The sequence below is a fragment of the Musca autumnalis genome, unplaced genomic scaffold, assembly GCF_047663935.1.
Source record: "Musca autumnalis isolate F117 unplaced genomic scaffold, ASM4766393v1 scaffold_1, whole genome shotgun sequence".
In the NCBI taxonomy this organism is placed as follows: domain Eukaryota; kingdom Metazoa; phylum Arthropoda; class Insecta; order Diptera; family Muscidae; genus Musca; species Musca autumnalis.
In genome coordinates this window covers 251,623,292-251,644,342 of record NW_027411644.1, presented here as the reverse complement: position 1 = coordinate 251,644,342, position 21,051 = coordinate 251,623,292, and the positions used below count along the sequence as shown (strand labels likewise).

At 34.2% G+C, this 21,051-nt stretch overlaps 1 protein-coding gene across 5 annotated transcripts in view; it reads left to right on the top strand.

Annotated features, from left to right (window-relative positions):
- LOC141389338 (acyl-CoA Delta-9 desaturase) overlaps positions 1-21,051 on the top strand; it is a 122,457-nt gene that overhangs the window by 72,347 nt on the left and 29,059 nt on the right. For 3 of the 5 annotated variants that reach the window (XM_073960702.1, XM_073960704.1, XM_073960705.1), the window contains exon 2: positions 9,200-9,658. In XM_073960702.1, coding sequence (XP_073816803.1) covers positions 9,268-9,658 — 391 coding nt within the window. In that variant the 5' untranslated portion in view covers positions 9,200-9,267. Of the gene's footprint in view, positions 1-6,041; positions 9,028-9,199; positions 9,659-21,051 lie in introns of those variants that run through there. The other 2 variants (XM_073960701.1, XM_073960700.1) reach the window with 2 other exon arrangements.

Genomic DNA, 21,051 nt, shown 5'->3' with positions numbered 1-21,051 from the left:
GTTAAGCAATCACATGTGTGTGTGTGTGTCTGAGTGTGTCATTGACAATACGCACGGCAAACGTTTCCCAAAAATACTTCTCGTTTCGGTGGTGAATGAAACAACTCGGCAAAGTGTAGCCGAAGTTACATTGCAGCAATCGTACGGTTTCCATCTTTTTACATTGAAAAGTTTGTGTTTTTGTTTTGGTTGTGAGAATGAAACGATTCAGAGAAGCTGAAAAGTTTGTGGCTTTGTGTGATTGGTACGGGAATCGTTTTGTTTGTTTCCGTTCATTGGTTGTTCATATTAACTGATGAAATCACATAAAATTGGGCAATACCGGTCCGTGGGGGTTAGTCTAAAACCAACACATATGTATATGGATAGTTTTTTTGCTAATAAGTTTTCTATCTTCTGGGAAAACAAAATTCCAATTATCGGTAGGAACATGTGACTAAAATCTTAAATTGGGTGGTACCCTTACATGGGACCTTTGGCAAAACGTGGACGTATGCTGTACGATTTTTTGCCGGGAATGTTTTCTACCTGTTATAATGTTTTGTACCCCTGGCTAAAACTTCCAGAATATCGAAAATCCGTGAGTGTCGTTCTATGTGGGCTATTTAAAGACCTATACCGACAGATTTCTGGTGGAAAGTTTTATACCCCCAATGAAGACTAAATACCAACTTTGAGGCCACAACTTTCAAAATACCGCAAATCGGAAGGTACCGTTCTATGCACAGATGGAAAAAAGTCGATTCAAAATTAATTTATACCCTCAGCATTTATGCATACACTTACTTTCATACGGGCAAAATGTGCCTCATCGAAATAATGGTTTAAGACCCCAAGCATGTTTGACCGAAATGTGTTGTAGACAATTTGGAGTCGATTTAGCTATGTCCGTCCGTCTGTCTGGCTGGCTGGAGCGCACGATAACTCCCGAACGGATCAACCGATTCGGTCCAAAATTTGGCCTTCGTAATATTTTGTCCAAACTTAGTTAAAGTTCGAAAATGGGTTATATCGGTCCTCTCCTTCCGGTATCTCCCCCACAAAAGTTCGAAAATGTTCGGAAAATTTATGAGCTCGATAACTATTGAAGGGAGTAACCGATTTGGCCCATACTTTGCACTTCGAGGTTTCAACACGGACCCAATCGGTCCACTCTTCCGGGTACCTCCTACACAAAATTTCGGAAGAGTTTAGTTTAGCACCTATTCTCAAATCGCTTTGATTTTTGTTGTAACTACTTGAAAGTTGCGAGCTGTATATTGATTTTAACACACTGACGGACATGGCTATTTCGACATATATGTGGTGATTTCTGAGTGAAATCGGACACAAAAATGATGTTTTTGATTTCCTTTAAATTTTGATGTGGTGATGCTGCTTATCAGCAAAACATTTTAGTATATTTTCTGATTTTTTACTAAAGGTTCCAGAGATATCGCGCCTTGAAAAAGTCGACTTCTGCAAAATCTATATGCAAAGAAATACTCATAACTTCTCTAATATTGGTCCAAATGAAAAGAATCCTTTTTTCAAATTTTATTTTTTTATCTAATAAAAAATAGAACAAATTTTTGAAATTTCTATCAATGATAGTACTCTTCGATTTTCGTGAAATTGTTTTGTATTAAAGTAGGATTAATTACAAAAAGTTTAAGTCCTATTTGATAGTGGGATTCGAATAATTACTATTTTTTAATTTTTTTAAAAATTTTCAATACAATTTTTCCTTTATACCAATGCGAAACATTACGTCTGCTCCGTCGGAAAAGGTCGTAAGTCCCTCTCAATAAAATTTTCAGGAGGAAGAAAAAACATTCCAGCGTTTTCGGTATTAAAGATTCTATTATGGTGGTAAAGGCAGTATTCTTCGTTTATTTATTCCGCTACAACACCTGTACTTTGTTTGATACACTTCCGTCGCGTTTTGGGAGATAATTGGATGTCTTTGGACTTACGACCTTTTCCTTGTAAAGTTTTGTATTTTTGTAGGGACTTACGACCATTTCCCACAATTTACGGACGTTTTTAAAATAACATATTTATACTTTACAAAACAACGTGGAAAGGGTATTATAAGCTTATTTTGTCCAATATTCGTGTAACATCGCGAAGTATTCGTCGTAGACCCACTCCCCTTGCCATTTTTTCATATCGTGACGAGATAAAGCGATCTAGCTATATGTGTCCGTCCATCCATTAACATTTGTAATAAAACTCCAGGCTGCAATTTTGGACCGATCGTCACGAAACTTTGTGGAAAGGTCGGGTACCGACCAGAAGTGACCCCATTAGATGTTGGTTATGATCAAAAGGTGTGAAATGGACCAAACCCATAATTTTTACCCGACTTTGTAGTTATTCTGTAGATCGCAGTAATAATCCGATCGGCGCGAAATTTTAAGAATGAATTGAATTTAAGACAAAGTAGAAGCTTGCAATTTAACATGGTGATGAGATAATTATGATAGGGTTTAGTGGACCAAAACTTTTGGGTGAAATCTTATATATAAAAGACAATGTGTGTATGTTTGTAGGTTCCGCATAGACTCAAAAACGGCTGAACCGATTTTATTGAAAATTTCAGAGAGTATACAAGGAACAACCGAGGTGAAAATAGGCTTTATATTTTTTTAATCTCGGAGGGGGCGGGGGCATGCCCTATTTTACAAAAAAAACCTTTTTTGTAAAAGTTATGAAAGTATCGGTCAGAAAATTAATTTGCGAGGCAACGGTTGTTGAATCTCCGACCCTAAGTTCTTATTCCATGTAATTTTCAGATTATGCACAGGGACGTCCCTTGGTTGAAGTAGGCTATATATTTTTTTTTTGAATTTCGGAGGAGCGGGTTATACCTGTGCCCTATTTTTTAAATGTGCTATATATAAAACTTACGAACAATTCCGTCTCCCCAATCCTGGGTACATATTTTAGCAATAAGACCCGACCACTCCCACTTTCTTAAATATGCTACAAATCAATGGAAATAGAAGATGTTATTTATGCATAACGAAGCTTTGGTCTTATTGGAAGAAAGTGTTTAGATTAGAAGGCAACATATCCAGAGCTATAGTTTCATCAGGTATATAAGATACATTATATAAAGGTGGACACCGTCGACATGCTTCAAGTCATCAATTATTTGGCGTATGTTAAAACACCAACATTTCTGAAGATTTTTATACACTCCACCATAATATGGAGGGTATAATTAAATTTGTCATACAGTTTGTAACATATCGATATATTCAGCGAAGACCCTATAAATTATATATATTCTTGATCAGAGTAAAATTCTAAGTCGGTATAACCATGACCGTCTGTCCGTCTTTTGAAATTAAGATACAGCTCCCAATTTTTAAGATAGATCTTCGTGATTTGGTATAGAATTTTCTATTATTGGTATTGAAAATGGTGTATATCGGTCCACGTTTTGGTATAGCCCCCATAGAACGGTACATCCTAATGTTCGGTATTTTCAAGATTTTAGCTTCATTATCCCATTAAAATGGCTGATATTTGGTATTTAGTCTTAGACTGGGGTATACAACTTTCCCCTAAAATGTTGTCTGTATAGGTACACGCCTTCATATAGCCCCCATAGAACGGTATCTTCCGATTTCCGGTACATTGAAGGTGTGGCCTTAATATCTACTTAGTCTACTTCATAAACGAAAGGAAACTAATTGAAGTAAAATTCAATACAACTCATGGTGGAGGGTATAACAAGTTCGGCCTGGCCTGACATAAGAAAAGGTAGCATAAAGCTTTTTCAAGGGACAGCAACGTGGACCGGTTCGGCTAATATTTAATATAAAACATGACACGTTGTACTTACGACCTTGTATTTTTGCTTTAAGACCTTTTCCTTCAATTAAATTTCATGATTAATTCCGTTAATGTATGCGGTTTCTTAGCTACATTGTAATCCCAAATAGTGTCCTTTTTTGTCTTCCCAAGTATTTCTGCCCCATGCATCTTTTGTTTTTGTTTGCAAACCATGTAGAATCTTCAGCATGAGCTTTCAGAATCACTGTGAAAACCATAGGGAACTAGACCCATGACACCATCGTCTATTTCCATTCCAAATTCATACTGCTCTTTGTTAGCAAAAACCATGATGTCTTCTTAGTTTAATCAATTATTATTTCAATCAATTATTATTTTAGAATCATTAAAAAATATAAACATTGCATTTACCCGTCCGTTAGAAGGTATTACTTTATGGAATTCAGAATACAAACTAATCTCGTTATGTGAATAAATGTCCCTAGAGAAACCACAAATTACCAGTTGATAAAGTAAGATATACGACAGTAAAAGCAGAAAAAATTTTGATTTCCGGTACCTCCCCCACAAAAGTTCGAAAATGTTCGGAAAATTTGTGCGCACGATAACTCTTGAAGGGAGTATCCGATTTGGTCCATACTTTGCCCATCGTGAAATGTGTTCGAGACTTAGATAAGGTTTCAATATGGACACAATCGGTCCACTTCTTCGGGTACCACCCACACAAAATCTCGGAAAAGTTTAGTTTAGGGCCATCTCTCGAATAGCTTTGATTTTTGTTTTAGCAACTTGTATTCACTGCCCACCATACGACGGTACAAGTTTCATCAGGGGCAAGTCCATACTTCCTAAGAAAATAGCCTGAAAGTTGCAAAAAACCCCTATGACACCGTATGAGGTAGTTGAAGCGCAAGATAACTCTCGAACGGATCTGCCGGTCGGTCCAAAATTTGGACTTAGTAATATTTTGTCAAAACATAGTTTAAGTTTGAAGATAAGCCATATCGGTCCACTCCTTCAGGTACCTCCCCCACAAAAGTTCAAAAATGATCGGAAAAATTGTTCGTACGGTAACTCTTGTAGGGAGTGGCCGAATTGGTCTATACTTTACACATCCTAATATATCTACCAGATATAGATCAGGTTCAAATATGGACTATATTTGTACACTCCATCCGGTAACTCCAACACACAATTTCGGATAAGTCCACTTTAAGACCTGATATCGAATCACTTTGATTTTTGTTGAGACAACTTGCATTCGTTGCCTCAACTACGATGGTAAAAGTTTTTTAGGGACAAGTCCATACTTCTTGAGCAAACAGCCCGAAGAGTGTAAAAACTTCCTATGGCACCATATGTTGTGGCTGGAGATCCACATCCGTTCAATGTCGATCCATTCTTCTTAGTATCTCTTCCGCAAAACGTTTGATCTTTTATCCTAATCTACATTTTTGTCGGTTCAAACGCCCAAAGTTTTTAAAACCCCCTAAATACATACGTATTTTGGGGAAAAAATTGTTTCAATATACACAGGCTGAGGGTATATCTCTGTCGGCAAAGCCGACTGATACTTTTTTACTTGTTAAATTTGAAAACAACAAATATGAGATTAAGCTTGACTTACATACAAATAGTAGGTAAAACACACATCTCAACAAAACTGCCAAAGTGAATCTAAAAAAATTTCAAGATAATCGAAGAGTACAATCATTAATAAAAGTTGATTTTAAATATTGCATCCAAGCCCACTGTGCGAAAATATACTATAAAGTTTTGCTGATGAGCAGCATCATCACATCAAAATTATACCCTCCATAATATGGTGGAGGGCAGAAAAATTTCGTAGGCCCCGCCTGCTTTTTATCCTTTACTTAATAGTTTTTGAATACTTTTGTTCAACATTTGATACACAGTATTGAGAAAAATAACTCTCCACTGCACGATGGGGCCAATGACAGGTTTTCGAGGCAACAAATCACTGGGGCAAGCTAGACCTTCCAAATTTTGTACAGATGTTTATAATGGGCTTAGAAACTAATATGCCAAATTTGGTTCATATCGGTTCATATATACATATAGCTGCCGTATATATGTTCGCCCGATTTCAAGCAATTGATGGACCAAACACGCAAATTCTACCCAATTTTTATGCGATTTGGAAAATACCACGGAATTAGGACTACAAATAAGTTTTCCAAGTTATATTGAAATCGGTTCAGATTTTGATATTGCTCCCATATATATTTTCGCCCGATTTTAGGTATTTGGTGCACCAATCCCGCTATGTATGTCCAATCTTGATGAAATTTGAAATGTGTGACGGATTTTGGTCTAGAAACATTTTTGGCAAATCATATTGAAATCGGTTCAGAATTGGATATAGCTCCCATATATATGTTCGCCCGATTTCAGGAAAATGATTGACCAAGCATGCAAATTCCATCAAATTACAATAAAATTTGGAAAATGTTACGGAATTCGGACTACAAATAAGTTTGTCAAGTTATATTGAAATCGGTTCAGATATAGAAATAGCTCCCCTATATACATTTGTTCAAATTTCATGGTTTTGTCTGTGGTTTGTTATAAGTTAATAAAAAAAGGTTCCAATTTTTAATAAAAATCGGCTAAGATTCCGCCACAAAAGCCGAAGTTTGCGATATCTTTGAAATTATATATTATTATTATTATATACGTCTATTAAATTTTTCCGAATTCCAATTGGTAACATTAATGGGTTTCCGATTATTCGTCAACCAAAACATAAAAATGTCCATATTTTTAAGTATTACGACATCTGAAATCAGATTTTTATGAAAAGGCGCAGATAGGCGCAGCTAATTTTTTCACAAAATGATAGTACACATTAATACCTTTCACCACATATATATAATATCCTAGATCTACCTAGATCTCAAAAGTTATACTCCAGAGAACACATGGATAACAAAGCAAAATACTCCAAAAAAGACATAACATCTTAACTCAAAAATACATTTCCCACACATAACATTTTTATTATTTGTTAACACTATCTTATTTTACATACCCATTGAAGAGCTTTCCATTTTAAAAAAATATAAAAATGTTGAAATGTTCTTTTTGGCGCCTAAAATGCTTTCACTACTTATTTATAATGAATGTCAGAAAATGATGCATAAGAAAATATGTCACCATTGCCAGATCAGTATGTCGCTATGTGATGTTACCAGATTGATTTATTTTTTTATTTTTAGTGATTCAGAGTGTTGGCAATCGAAATCCGTTATTATTTTTTTCAAATTGTTCACTTTAAAAATTGACTTTTTGCCTCGAAAACCTGCTATTGGCCCCATCGTGCACTGGTTGAATTGAGTGATAGTTTGATAATAACTCCTTTCCATATACATATAACGTAGTTTTTCTCCATACCATACGTTGTGGAATGTCATCTCATTTTGTATGAATTTTTTCGTGTATATATGTATGTATATATTGCAAAATAGTATCATTTACTATGTTGTCGTCTTTGTAAGTCGTCCCATTATTTAATGCAACTCCCTTATCGGACTTACCTCAATATCTCAGCGCAAGACACAATAAGACGAAGTCTTACCATTTCTACTTTTCAGTTATTCGCACTTTTTACGTACAGTCGAACCTCGATTTTCCGTAATAGTCTGGACCGGAATTATTACGGATAATCTATTTTCCCGGATAATGGAGTAACAATGTTTTCATATATTTTTAATCAAAATACATGCGTCCTTGTTAATATTTGCAAATAAAAGCAATTATGAACTTAACGTGGAGTTTAAAAGATTAAAACTATTTTAAAATAATTCATTTGTGCATTGCTTTGGTCCACTAAATTTGGTCGAATGAATTATTATCCCGAATCATAAAGATTTTCGCTGTTTATCGGTATAAAATGAACAGAAAATTTCTGAGTTTTCCTTTCCCGTATAATGGTGGCTTACGGATAATCGATTAGCGGATAATTGAGATTCATAATTTTTCCTGAGGGTGAATTGATAGTTCTTATGGGTGAATAAATAGGGCGACTCATGTTAGCTGACTACCATTAACGGGGTCTTAGTCTTTAAATGTAGGTCTTAGTTTGTTTCAAAATTAATTAGTAGCTTTTAATAATTATGAATTTTAATAAATCAATATGAGGAATAAACAATTTCCCTAGGTCTGAAATAACAACATAACAAAACTAATAAGCCATACATTATACATTCAAGTTCAGAGTCAACGCATTTCCAAAGGTTTGTTTGTAACAATCACAGAATTAGTATGACCACCAGTTCACTGAGAAATCGGAATACCGCTAATAACGTCATTACAAACAAATTGACGTATTTATAAGTACATAAGTACGTCGTGTAAAAACCCCAAAAATCAATGTTATTATAAGTACAAATATGATTCCAGTACGTCGTGTAAAAACCCCAAATTAACCACAATACGACGTGTTTTATTTTCATTTGCATTTTTCACAAATAAAAATGGCAACTCTGGCTTAAAATGAAGTTGTGGCTTAACCCGACCAACTGTAATTGTATGAGTGACATGTTCATCGTACATTAACGCGTTACCATATGAATGGGCTAACATGCACGCAGCCAGGCAGGCACTCATACCAACACACTTACATAGGTGCTCGCAAACGCTTAAAACTGAAATTCTTCATACACAAAAGAATAGCTTAGGGTCGGCCGCTGCTAAGCTTTCGTTGTGGTTTCGGTTTCTGTGAACTGAACAACTAACTGTGTGTTGTCGTCGTCGCCTTTGTCGTTGTATCTGTGGCATGACAGTGGCATTATAATCGATCTTGTGGCTTTTCTCGGCCGATAGAAATGATTTTTAACATCTTCAGCATTGGTCATTTGTAAACGAAACGTCTAAGTGTAACGGTCGTTAGATAAGCCCTAAGCGGATGTTAAACTTAAATTGTTAAAGAAGAAGAAAAAACCAAAACGTTTTGGTTTTTTATATAAGAAATTTACACACAACGTGTATGTACGCACATACACAAATGTACCAAAGTTAAAAAAGAAAAAAAAGTAATGAAATATTTTTACTAAAAATAAAATAACAACCCGAAAAAAAGTTACAATCTCAAGTGTAGAGATAAAGTGAAAAGTAAAACAAGAAAAATAAATTAGACGCATTTCCTGCTAAATTACTTTTAACAACGAAGAAAGTGAAAAGTTCAAATCTAACGTTCAACATAAGAGTACCTTAACCAATGTTAGTCAATCACCATAAAAACCCTATTGCATTTTGTAACTTTCAATTTTGGTACAGCACCAACACTTGAAAATTTTGTACCAAAAACAAAAAAACAACAACAACAATTGTTAAACAAAACATATTTAAAACTTCGATTTTCTAAAAAATTAGTGTTAATTTTTCAAAACAGCAATCTACTGCCAATCCAAACAAAATCTTTACCCACAACAACATCAACAGCATCACCAACAACAAAACATGGGTCATTTAGCAATGTCGGAACGCAGCAGTACCACCAGCATTGAAACTTCAATGTCTGCACAAAAACAACAACAACAGAGCGAATTAAAACATCGTGTAACAACGAATGGCAAAAGTTCAGCTGCTGCCAATGGAGGATTCCCCGCCAAGAATGGCCAGCCACTAGTTTCGGCCGTCGATGGTGAGGTGAAAAATATCGAAAGAAAACATCAAGTCGATTTGGAAGAATACACCAAAAAATTCAAGGGTGACCGAGTTTTTGGCATTCAATTTAAGGCGCCATTAAAATGGGGAAATATCATTATGATTTCCATGTTGCATTTATTCTTCGTCTATTCCTATTTGACATTCCCACTGGAAAAGCTGAGATTTTTATCTGTTTTATATGGTAAGTTTTAATGTTTGGTTGTAAGTTATTGTAATTAAAATTATTGAAAGAGATAAAGGAAACTTTTCTGAGTTAGGGAATAGGTTTCGCAGAGTGAAAAGAGAAATATTGAATTAAAAAAATTATATTTGTTAAATATACATATGGGCAAGGTATAAACTCATTGACAAACTATAAATGTCAATTTATTGAGGAATGTTTTGACCTTCCAAACCCCTTATACGTAAAATATTTTTAAATATGAGATTATACGGGGGAAATATATGAGTCGTACATCGGACGTTGTAAAAAATTGCGTTTTTTGAAGGTATAAAAATATCCCCAAAAATACGAAAACAGTCCCCAGTAGTTTTTGTTGTTGTTTTCCATATATTTTCCTGTTTGGGACATATTTTAATTTTCGATTTGTGCTGTTATTTCATGAGGTCTTTTTATTTGTACACTGCACAGTGGTTTAGAATCGTGTTTTTTTCTGGTCAAAATTCTGTAACTTTCTGTTCGAAAGATAACACAACCAGCTCTCCGGTGAATCAGAAACTATCAAATTCGGTCTAGTATTTGCAGAGGAATTCAAGGTCAAAATTAAAATTTTGAGTTTTCTTTAAATATTTTGCATCAGTTTTTTTTAATAGTCTGGCTTAATCCCATTGTTGTTGTTTTAATATTTTAAAACAACTAATTTATTAGTGGAGAAAGTTTGACATTGTTCACAAAGGGGTACGGCAGGGAAGACTAGTGTCGATCCTCGCTACAGGATCTCGTCAGTTACCTTGTTTCTTGTTCAATGAGAAGTTTTTCTTTGGCAACCTCACACAACCCCGACGAACGTGTTTGCAAATATATGATTCCCTACAACACCATGCCTTAAAAATAATTTGGCCAATTTTTTCTAGACCACATTGAGTCGCATTTTCCAACTTTCATCAGAATGTATATCCAATTTTGTATTTGGTGTGTCAACTCCAAGAAATCGGGCAAACATATATGGGAGCTATATGCAAACCTGAACCGTTTTCAAAATATTTTGGCGAACTTATTTCTAGTCCAAATTCCGTCACACATTTAAAAAAATATGTATATATGGGAGCTATATCCAAATCTTAACTGATTTCGATATAATTTGGCACATTTATCCATAGACCTAATTCCGTCATATATTCCATCATCAAAATTGGACTGATATAGCGTGTTTGATGCCTCAAATACCTCAAATCGGCCGAAAATATATATAGGAGCTATATCCAAATCCAAACCGATTTCGACATAATTTGGCACATTTATCTATGGACCTTATTCCATCACATGTTCCAAATTACATCAAAATTGGACAGATTTAGCGTTTTTGGTGCATCAAATACCTCAAATCGGCCGAAAATATATGTGGGAGCTATATCCAAATCTGAACCGAATTTCACCAAAAGCAATAGCTTTCTTCCGACGGCTAAAAAAATGATCTTCCCCAAATCGGACAATAAATGCGAAAGAAAGTGATTCCATGCATATGCCTAGAAGGAACTATGGGTATATCTCTTTTCCTTATGCATGTTACACACAAATGCACAAAAAGAATTAAACTGACTGAGCTGGACGGGTATAAAATAGAGGGTGTCCCAACTATAACGCAATTTTTTAGGGTCACACATTTAAAATTTCATCAAAATTGGACATACATGGCGAGATTGTTGCACCAAATTCCTAAAATCGGTCGAAAATATATATGGGAGCTATATCCAAATCTGAATCGATTTCGATATAATTTGGCACACTTATATATAGACCTAATTCCGTCATATATTCCAAATTTCATCAAAATTAGACAGGTATAGCTGTTTGATGCATTAAATACCTCAAATCGGCCGAAAATATATATGTGAGCTATATCCAAATCTGAATCGATTTCGATATAATTTGGCAAATTTATTTATATATCAAATTCCGGCATACGTTCCAAATTGCATCAAAATTGGACAGATATAGGTATGGTAGCTATATCCAAAGCCAATTTCGATATAATTTGGCACATTTATTATATACCTAATTCCGTCATATATTCCAAATTTCATCAAAATTGGACAGATATAGCGTATTGGATGCATCAAATACCTCAAATCGGAGGAAAATATATGTGGGAGCTATATCCAAATCTTCCCCAATTTTCAGCCCAATGGGGCAATAAATGCGACCTGTACGTTGCGACTCAGAAAGTGATTCTATGCATATCCCTAGAAGGAACTATGGGTCTATCTCTATCTCTTTTCCTTATACATGTTACATACAAATGCACTAACACAAAATACCCCTTACCATAGTGTGGTGTAGGGTATAAAAAGTGTTAAATGGAATGGATGGAGCGGAACGGGTATAAAATACATACCTATTGACTGAAAGAGGACACTACCAGGCATCTTTTTGCGAAAACGAAACCTTGTCCCATGCTGTTCCCTAAAACTTCTAGTCAACTAAAGTTGGAATTTAGTACCTGAAGAAAAGTAAAATAGCTTTTTTTTGTGTAAAAGCTTTGGTAATTTATTAACACCTATCTAACAATGAATACAAATCTGTTATGGTTTCCGAAAAATGACTATTACTTTGACCAGATATTTGCAAAAATGACATATTTTCCGAAATTGGGAAAGACTGTCGTCTTTAGGAGCACTTCACGGCCACAAATTCCAATATATTGACTTAATTTTTTGTTGGTTTCCTTAGTTTCGAATCCTATAATAATTGTTCCACAACATCCCATAAGGGACAAGGGAGACTTCTCTCGTATCAATGAGTGCACCCCGATTCATATTAGCTCAATGATATGGGACCTACAGTTTATCGCCGAGTCCGAACGGCGTGTCTAAGACACCACTTTTGTAGAGAAGTTGTACATGGCTGAAATACTCAGGAAAAGTCGCCAACATTACTGAGGGGTATTTTGCCATTGTTGAAAATTATTTGATGTTGCTTGGCCGGGGAATCGAACCCACGACCTTCAGCGTGCAAGGCGGGTGTGCATACCATTGCACCACGGTGGCACCCTATCCTATATAAAAATTAATAATCGGTGATTGGGATTTTGGCCAATAAAATCAATTTCTGAACCATTGTGCGCCGTTCTCCTCTGTGGTTAAAAACTTCTCCATGTGAACATAGATCAACGTTTTGATATAGCAGCCCCCATAGTACAATACCTTCCGATTTTCGGTATTTTTAAGCTTTTAGCTCCTTTGGCTGAAATTTGGTATGTCATCTTCGTTGGTACTACAAAATTTGTCACCAGAAAAATGTCAATGAAGGTCGGCGTTTTGATTTTACCCCCAAGTGAACTGTACTTTCCGAATTTGGGAAATTTTAAGGCTTTAACTGCATGATCTAACTGCAATAGCTGATATTTGGTATTTATTCTTGATTGTGGGTAAACAACATTTCTGCAGAGAATTGTAGGTATAGGCCCACGTTTTTATATAGTCCCCATAGGACGGTACCACTTGATTTTGGGAATTAGTATCCAACAGAAATAGCTGAAATTTCGTTGAGGGATTAAATCATTCCCACAGAGAATGATTGGCACAGCTCCACGCTTTGATATGTACCTCTCATAGAACAGTACCTCCCTATTTTCAATATTGTGAAGGTTTTAGCCACATTCTCACCCACATTATTTAGTCTCCGTTGGAGCTTTAACATATATCTGCACAGAATTGTCGGTATACATTAGGGTGGTTTTAAAAAATCGATGTCGGATTTTTTAGGCGGCAACCTCATAAAGTGTTTAATTTTGTTCGGTTTTTAGACTGCTAGAGTTTGAGCACAATCGGAATATGTTAACACGTGCCACTGGGGCCTCAAAGTTTCCATGGGCCCTATATATGTACATATAGCTAATATTAAAATCCGAGCCGATGTTCAAAATTTTTTGTAGGATTAATGTTTTGGCCACAACAAAGAACTGTAGTGCCATTTCGGGAAAGTTCACCTTTGGCTCCATGCAAATTACTATGGCAATCTTAAAATCTAACAATACTAAAAACTTTAGAAGGGTGCCGCCTAAAAAAATCCGACATTGATTTGTTTCCTTTGTGTTAAAACCACCTTAGTAACCTTTGTGTATAGAACGATACCGCCCGATTCTCAATAGATACAGCACCACGATTCATTTCAGTTGGTCACCATATAATTTAGAGATTTTGAACCATTATATCAGAAAAGATGGACTTGCCCACGAACAAAAAAATATCATTAAATAATTTCAAAAGGATTTACGGACATGTTGAGTTTTTGTGAGGAGGTGACCGATATGGGCAATTTTCGAACGTAAACTAAGATTGGGCGAACTATTACGAGATGCCAAATTTGGACCAAATCGGTAGCTTCGTTTAAGAGATATCCACTACCATTTTAGCGACAATTTTTGAACTTTTTTGGGGTAGGTACTAGAAGAAGTGTACCGATAAACACTATTTTCGAAATATTACGATATGCAAAGAAAGAATTTGAACTTTTGTGGCAGAAGTATTCAAACGAGTAGGCTGACTGATATGGTTCATCTTTTCGAACTTGATTTAAGTTTCAACAAAATATTACTAGAATCACATTTTGGACCAAATCGGTTGATCAGTTTGAGTGCATTAAAAAGCTTCCTTATAGAGAAGTATTCGCTATAGAGAGGTGAAATGTGTGGGAAAAAGTTGTGTGTTTCAAGCTTTATTTGTTATAGGAAAAAATTCTTAATAGAATTTTGTTATAGAGAAAATATGTAGGGAATATAGGAAAGTTCGTTGTAGAGAAGTTCGACAATTAGTTCCTGTTGCACGAATTAGTGACATTTTGCCTATTATTGATTATAATAACTTTAATTCCATTTAAATATTGAAAAAGTTCACGCACAAACAACTTTAAATTCGCGCGACATACCCTTGTTAAAATAATGGGTTAGTAAGGGGTATTGTAATGAGTATTTTTGCTGGGTATAGTTAACTATACCATGAACAACTTTTGAATTAATGTTAAGGCCTCGACACATAAGAAGCATGGTATTCTTGCTTAAGTCATATCTGGCAAATGACTAAAGACCAAGTTCGACCTAATTCAAATGTGATTCTGAAATCATTTTATTAGGTCGAACTTGGTCTTTAGTCTTTTATCAGATATGACTTCAGCAAGAATGCCATGCTTCTTATGAGTCGAGGCCTTTAGAATGAACGTTTTCCCTAAAACTCAAAAAATTTGCTTATGAAATACATATGTAAATATAAAACCATGTGACCAGCGAGTTATGTTGTTTTGTTTTAAAATTCATACCTGTTTTCTGATTCTCATTAATATATTATAGTTTGTTGTGAAATTCAAATATGTTTTTTGCAAGCATGTTTGCTTTTTTCTTGAATTTATAATATTTAAATTTTAATTTATTTGATTATTGTTTTGGAATATTTTTACATTTCCTCAATGGCTTATAAATTGCAGACATAGTCGTAGAAATATATTTAGAAAATAGCCGCCGATTGTTAAAGGTTCTTAAACTATTCTTTTGTTATTGTGCTATGGTCCACAGAGACATTGAACCATAGACTAACGAAGATACAGATTATTCAATTTTTCCGCTCAACTCAAACCCGAAAACTCAAAAAAGTTCGAAGACGATTTCTGGGGAACATGGCAATATTTTCTTCGATATATTTATCTGAAAACATATATCCAATCAAAGACAAAAGGTAAGGTCACATTAGGCAAATATTTGCTCCAGCGACCGGCACTGTGCGCTTACTGAGAGCATGTGAGCATAAATTTCAATGTATTATTTACGCTCACTTGCTCTCATAAAGCGCACATTGCCGATCGCTGGAGCAAATATTTGCCTAATGTGACCTTACCTTAACCCCATGTAGTCTTTACCAGAACAAACTATTTATTAACTTGTATTTTTTTTAACATTTTATATTGAGTTTCTTGGTTACCACACTCAATTCGAACATACTCGGTGAAAACATTCCGTCGCACAGTGCAAAATATGAGCACTTTAGCGGAAGTTTACTAATAACTTTTAAAGGAAAAGGTGTAGATTCCTAAAATTTTGCACAAATGTTTATTATATTAGTTTACAGTGTGGGGCTCAAATTGGGCCACATAGACCCGCGGTTTCCTGTAGCGCTCATGTAAAGGTGGCTGCCGTTTTTACGTTTTACATTCATTTTTCAATCGATTTTGATGCAAATTGATATATTGAGTTTTCAGCGGATAGAAAACTTATGTACAAAATATTTTCAATATAGGTTCGCGTTTTGGAATAGCCCCCACATGCCGGGTTTCCTCATATTGGGTATTTTAAAGGTTAAAGACAAAAATTGCAGCCGATTTCGATGCAAATGTAAATTATAATATGTTAGCGAATACAAAAACCTCCTCACACAAAAGCTGTCAACATAGGTCCACTTCTGGATGAAGCCCCACAACCCTACACATCTATTAAGGAGTAAAATGCCAATATTTTTTGTTTTCATTTGTGTCTATAATGTTTATTGGTCCATTCAGCAGGTCTGTACCATGAATTTTGTTAATAATGTCTTTCAGATCAAGTTCAGGTCTGCACTGCATTACAATTTTTAACGTATTTTGGTATTTGCACCGCAGCATCTAAAAATGTTGCACTATATGTAAATCACCAACATTTAGATGTCAAAACTATAAAAAATTTAGAGAAAATTTAGAAAATCTTGAATATCTTCAAAGACTGCGAGATACCGCAGCAGTTTTATAGCTTTGCGAACAGAGGAGAATACAATCTTTCAGATTATATATACATATCTTAACACATGAATGTACGGAACTCACTTTTGAAATGTCCACGGAAAATAAAAAATTATAATTTTGAAAACTTCAAAAAATCACTTCTTTCCGACTAAAATTGCACGATAAGGGTTTTCTGCGTTTTTTAAAGTGTAAAATATCATAATTGTTTTGTAAAATATTAAGAAAAATAAATCATGGCATACTGACTTACCATTTGTCCGCGCCACCTCCATTTTTTTTATGAAACAAAAATTCATTTCTTAAAAAAAAAATATTAAACAAAAGTGCAACTTTAAGTGAATTTTTAAGTCGTTTCGTGGAGTAAATCGGCAAACTGAGTATGGACCATTTGCAGTGGAGTACTTAGCTAACGAATTCAATAAAAGTTTAATTAATTTCATGTACTTTGAAAATCCCTTAAAGTTCCACTAAACTTCCCAAATTTCGCACTGTGCGTCGTCTATAAATTCAATATAAAATTACCCCCAGTTTTTGTAAACAATTTTTTTCTTCTCACACGAATTGTCAAAAATTGTAGATCGATTTACTCGCATTAGCGCAAATGTAGAGCGCTGATTTTTATATGAGGAATTCTTTACTAAACATGGAACGCGTCTACGAAAAATTAGGTCTGTATGTCATCTGGGGGCAGAGCTATAGATGGCTAAATTATTACGAATATAGACGAACGAACAAAAATTAGTTACAAAAACTGGGGGTTAGTCTATGACTGAATTTCGAAATTATGTCGTGTTTTTTCTAAGAGGTTACGAAATATTAATAATTTAAAAAAATGCAGGAAAGGCATATATGGTAATATATGATCAATAATTTTGAAATCACAGCATAATTTGTTTAATATTTTGATCTTTAAAATTTCGTTCTTTGGAATATAATGTCCACTCTTGTATTTTTTTAAAATGAGATTAATGTACGGTCACATTTAGCAAATATATGCCAAAAAAGTGTCAAGGCAAATTTATAGGAGGTAGATGCATGAATTACAACAACTAACAAATTTACAAAAACAGCATTGTTGTTATTGAAAATTAAATGTCAAAGAAAACATTGAATAATAGGGTCGTTATTAAAATGTTCTCAGGAAAAACATAAATACATTTTGATAATCCTCTAAAATAGAACAAATTTGAATCAAAATGTAAATATAAAGAATTCAGAACTGTCTTAGGTACTTTTTATTACACTTTTAGGATGACAAGAAGTATTTTATGGTAGCAAATATCGAAGTTTCAAATTTCATGAGTAGACCCCATTACATTTTGAAAACCAAATTTACAAAAAAAGTAAAAATACAAATACACTTCTACCTTCTATAAATGTAACTTGCCAGCAAGTATTCTTCAAAGGCGAAAGGCAAATATGAGAAAACAAATTTCAATCCAATATTTGTATAACGTGACCTTATCTTCCAATATTCCAATATCCAATATTTGCCTGACGTTACCTTATCTTTACTCATATCCCATTGTAGTTCTTTTGCATAGTTTCTCTTCGGTAGTTCCCTTAGAATAATAATTCATTATGTATCCGGGTTTTTTTATGTTTTCTTCTCTTGAACCCACAACGGTTATTTTTTCATATTTTTATCATTAACATCAATTTCGAGGAACATTAATGTCTTGTTGTTCTGATAGAAAGCAAAATATATGAAATTTATGTGAAAACGAAATGATATCGAATTATTAGCATAAATAATTAATAACTAAAAAGAGGGCATATTTGCAAAATTTTCGTATACGAATTTCGAATTTTTTTCTTTGCGCTTTCTTAACAATTTTATAATAAAAGTGAACAAAGTATTAAAAAGTATATTAAAGAAATGGCAAAATGTATCAGTATGTTTATACTGGGTACCAATATACTTAAATCTAAACCGGTTTTGATATAATTTGGCATACTTATTTCTAGACAGAGTTCAGTCACACATTCCAAATTTCATCAAAATCCGACGTATATAGCGTGTTTGGTGCAGCAAATACTTAAAATCGGTCGAAAATATATATGGGAGCTATATCCAAATCTGACCCGATTTCAATATAATTTGGCACACTAATTTCTAGACCGAGTTCAGTCACACAATCCAAATTTCATCAATATTAGACGTATATAGCGTGTTTGGTGCAGCATTTACGTCAAATCGGCCGAACATATACATATATGGGAGCTATATCCAAATCTGAACCGATTTCGATATACTTTGGCACATTTATTTTTAGACTGCACTCAGTCACACATTCCATATTTCATCGAAAGCAAACATATAAAGGGTGTTTGGTGCAGCAAAAATCGGACGAAAATATATATAAGAGCTATATCCAAATCTGAGCCGATTTCGATATATCCAAATATGAGCCGATTTCGATATATCCAAATCTGAGCCGATTTCGGACGTTTTTAGCGTGTTTGGTGCCGCAAATACGTCAAATCGGCCGAAAATATACATGGGAGCTATATCCAAATCTGAACCAATTTCGATGTAATTTGGCACATTTATTTTCAGACCGAATTCAGTCACATATTCTAAATTTCATAAAAATCATAGCGTGTTTGGTGCAGCATATACGTCAAGTCGGCCGAAAATATATATGAGAGCTATATCCAAATCTGAACCGATTTTCACCAAAAGCAATAGCGTTCTTCCTATGGCTAAAAAAGGTGTAGTCCCCAATTTTCAGCTGAATCGGACAAAAAATGCGACCTGTACGTTGCGAACAAAAATACATGGACAGACGGACAGACAGACAGACAGACGGACGGATATACATAATTTGACTCAGAAAGTGATTATATGTATATCCCCAAAAGGAACTATGGGTCTATTTCGTTTCCTTTTTTATGTTACATACAAATGCACAAATACATAATACCCCTTACCACAATGGGGTGTACTGTATAATAAAGGAAATCAAAAACCATCTTTTGCAAAAATGTCCGATTTGACTTAGAAATCCCCATATGTTTCTCAAATAGGGAATTTTCCCCCCTCAAAATTCCATTGTTCCTATATAATACTATTTATTATCAAATATTTCACTTTCAACAATTGTTTATGACGTCCTTCATTTGCCTGCAGATGACTGGTTTGAAATGATACGCGATGTGCCTAAAAAATAAATTTTATCACTCAAAAATTATTAACCTTATTATACCGGTTTCATTCATAATTGTGATGTAATCTTTTTCTTATCGACTTCAATGAAAACAATAAGCAAATACCTCAAATTATCTGTTCGATACCCAACTACGTCATTCATTCCGTCAATTAATTTTGGGTGAAGAAAAAAAATTTAATTGCCAAAAAAAGTTATTGCTGTCTAATTTTTGTTTGTTATTAAGGAAGTGGATATTAAATTTGCAAATTAAATATTATTTTCTATACATTATCATTTTAATATTCTTTGAAAAACGAAAACTGTTTGTCATTGCGATTTACTTAGCATCATTGAAGTATTTTGATAACACTTTGGAGCAAGAGAAGTGGGAAGGGAATATAGTGGTGCAACTTTGTCAAGCTTAAGAAGTTTATATTGTCACGATTTAATTGTAGTATTGAAGACTTTTAGTTTTATTAAACCCAACAACATTATTGCAGGGCAAAATAAAGGCAGTTGTGAGTACAGTAGTTTTGGCTTACTCGTGTATGCACATTAGGGTTATGATTTTTTTACAACCTCGTATCCCTGTATGATATTTTGATGAGTTTTTACCTAAGATTGCATAAAATCTTAATTTTAAAGTGATTCAATAAAAAAGCTTCCGCACCAAAAAGTTTTTATTTTTCAGAACTTTTAATAATTTTTTGAAGTCACTATAAGCAGATATTTCACTGTAAACAAGGTATGGGAGCACACAAAATTGTTTGGTTCTCACTAATTTTATCATCCTATTTTAACATATATATCATTTAATATTATATAACTTTATTTCATATATCATAAAAATTAAATGTGGTTTGTGCGGGACCTTTTTTAAAATTTAAATGGAATAAAAGTTATTTTAGTCATTATTAGCAAAAGCCATTCATTCGTGCAACAGAAAATAATTTTTTGAGACATTTTTTTCACTTCATTTTCAAAGTGATTTGTTCGGAATCTTTTTTATAATAAACTGGAATGAATGTTATTTTAGCCATTCATAGGGCGAAGTTTATTCATTCTCACTACAGGAAATAATTTTTGAGAAAAAATGTCAAAAAGTCATAACCATAATGCACATGTGGTTCGATACTAGGTACTCGCCAGCCAACACAAGGTGTAGCCTACGTCTTAGTGTTCTAAGCCACTACCGACATATCAATCTTATAAACTACAACTGATGGAGAAAAAATAATTCCTTATATACCTGAGTACAGAAAAAAATCATCTGCCAGACACTGGAGCGACTTGAAGGAAAAAAGGGTATAATTAACATTGTCATTTTGTTTGCATATATGTATATCTGATCAGTATAAAACCCTAAGTCGATACAACCATGTCCGTCCGTCCGTCTGTTGAAATCAAGATACATCTCGCAATATTTAAGATAGAGGCTTATAATTTGGTACAGAAGTTTCCGTGACTCCAACTATGTTTAGTATTGAAAATAGTCTATAT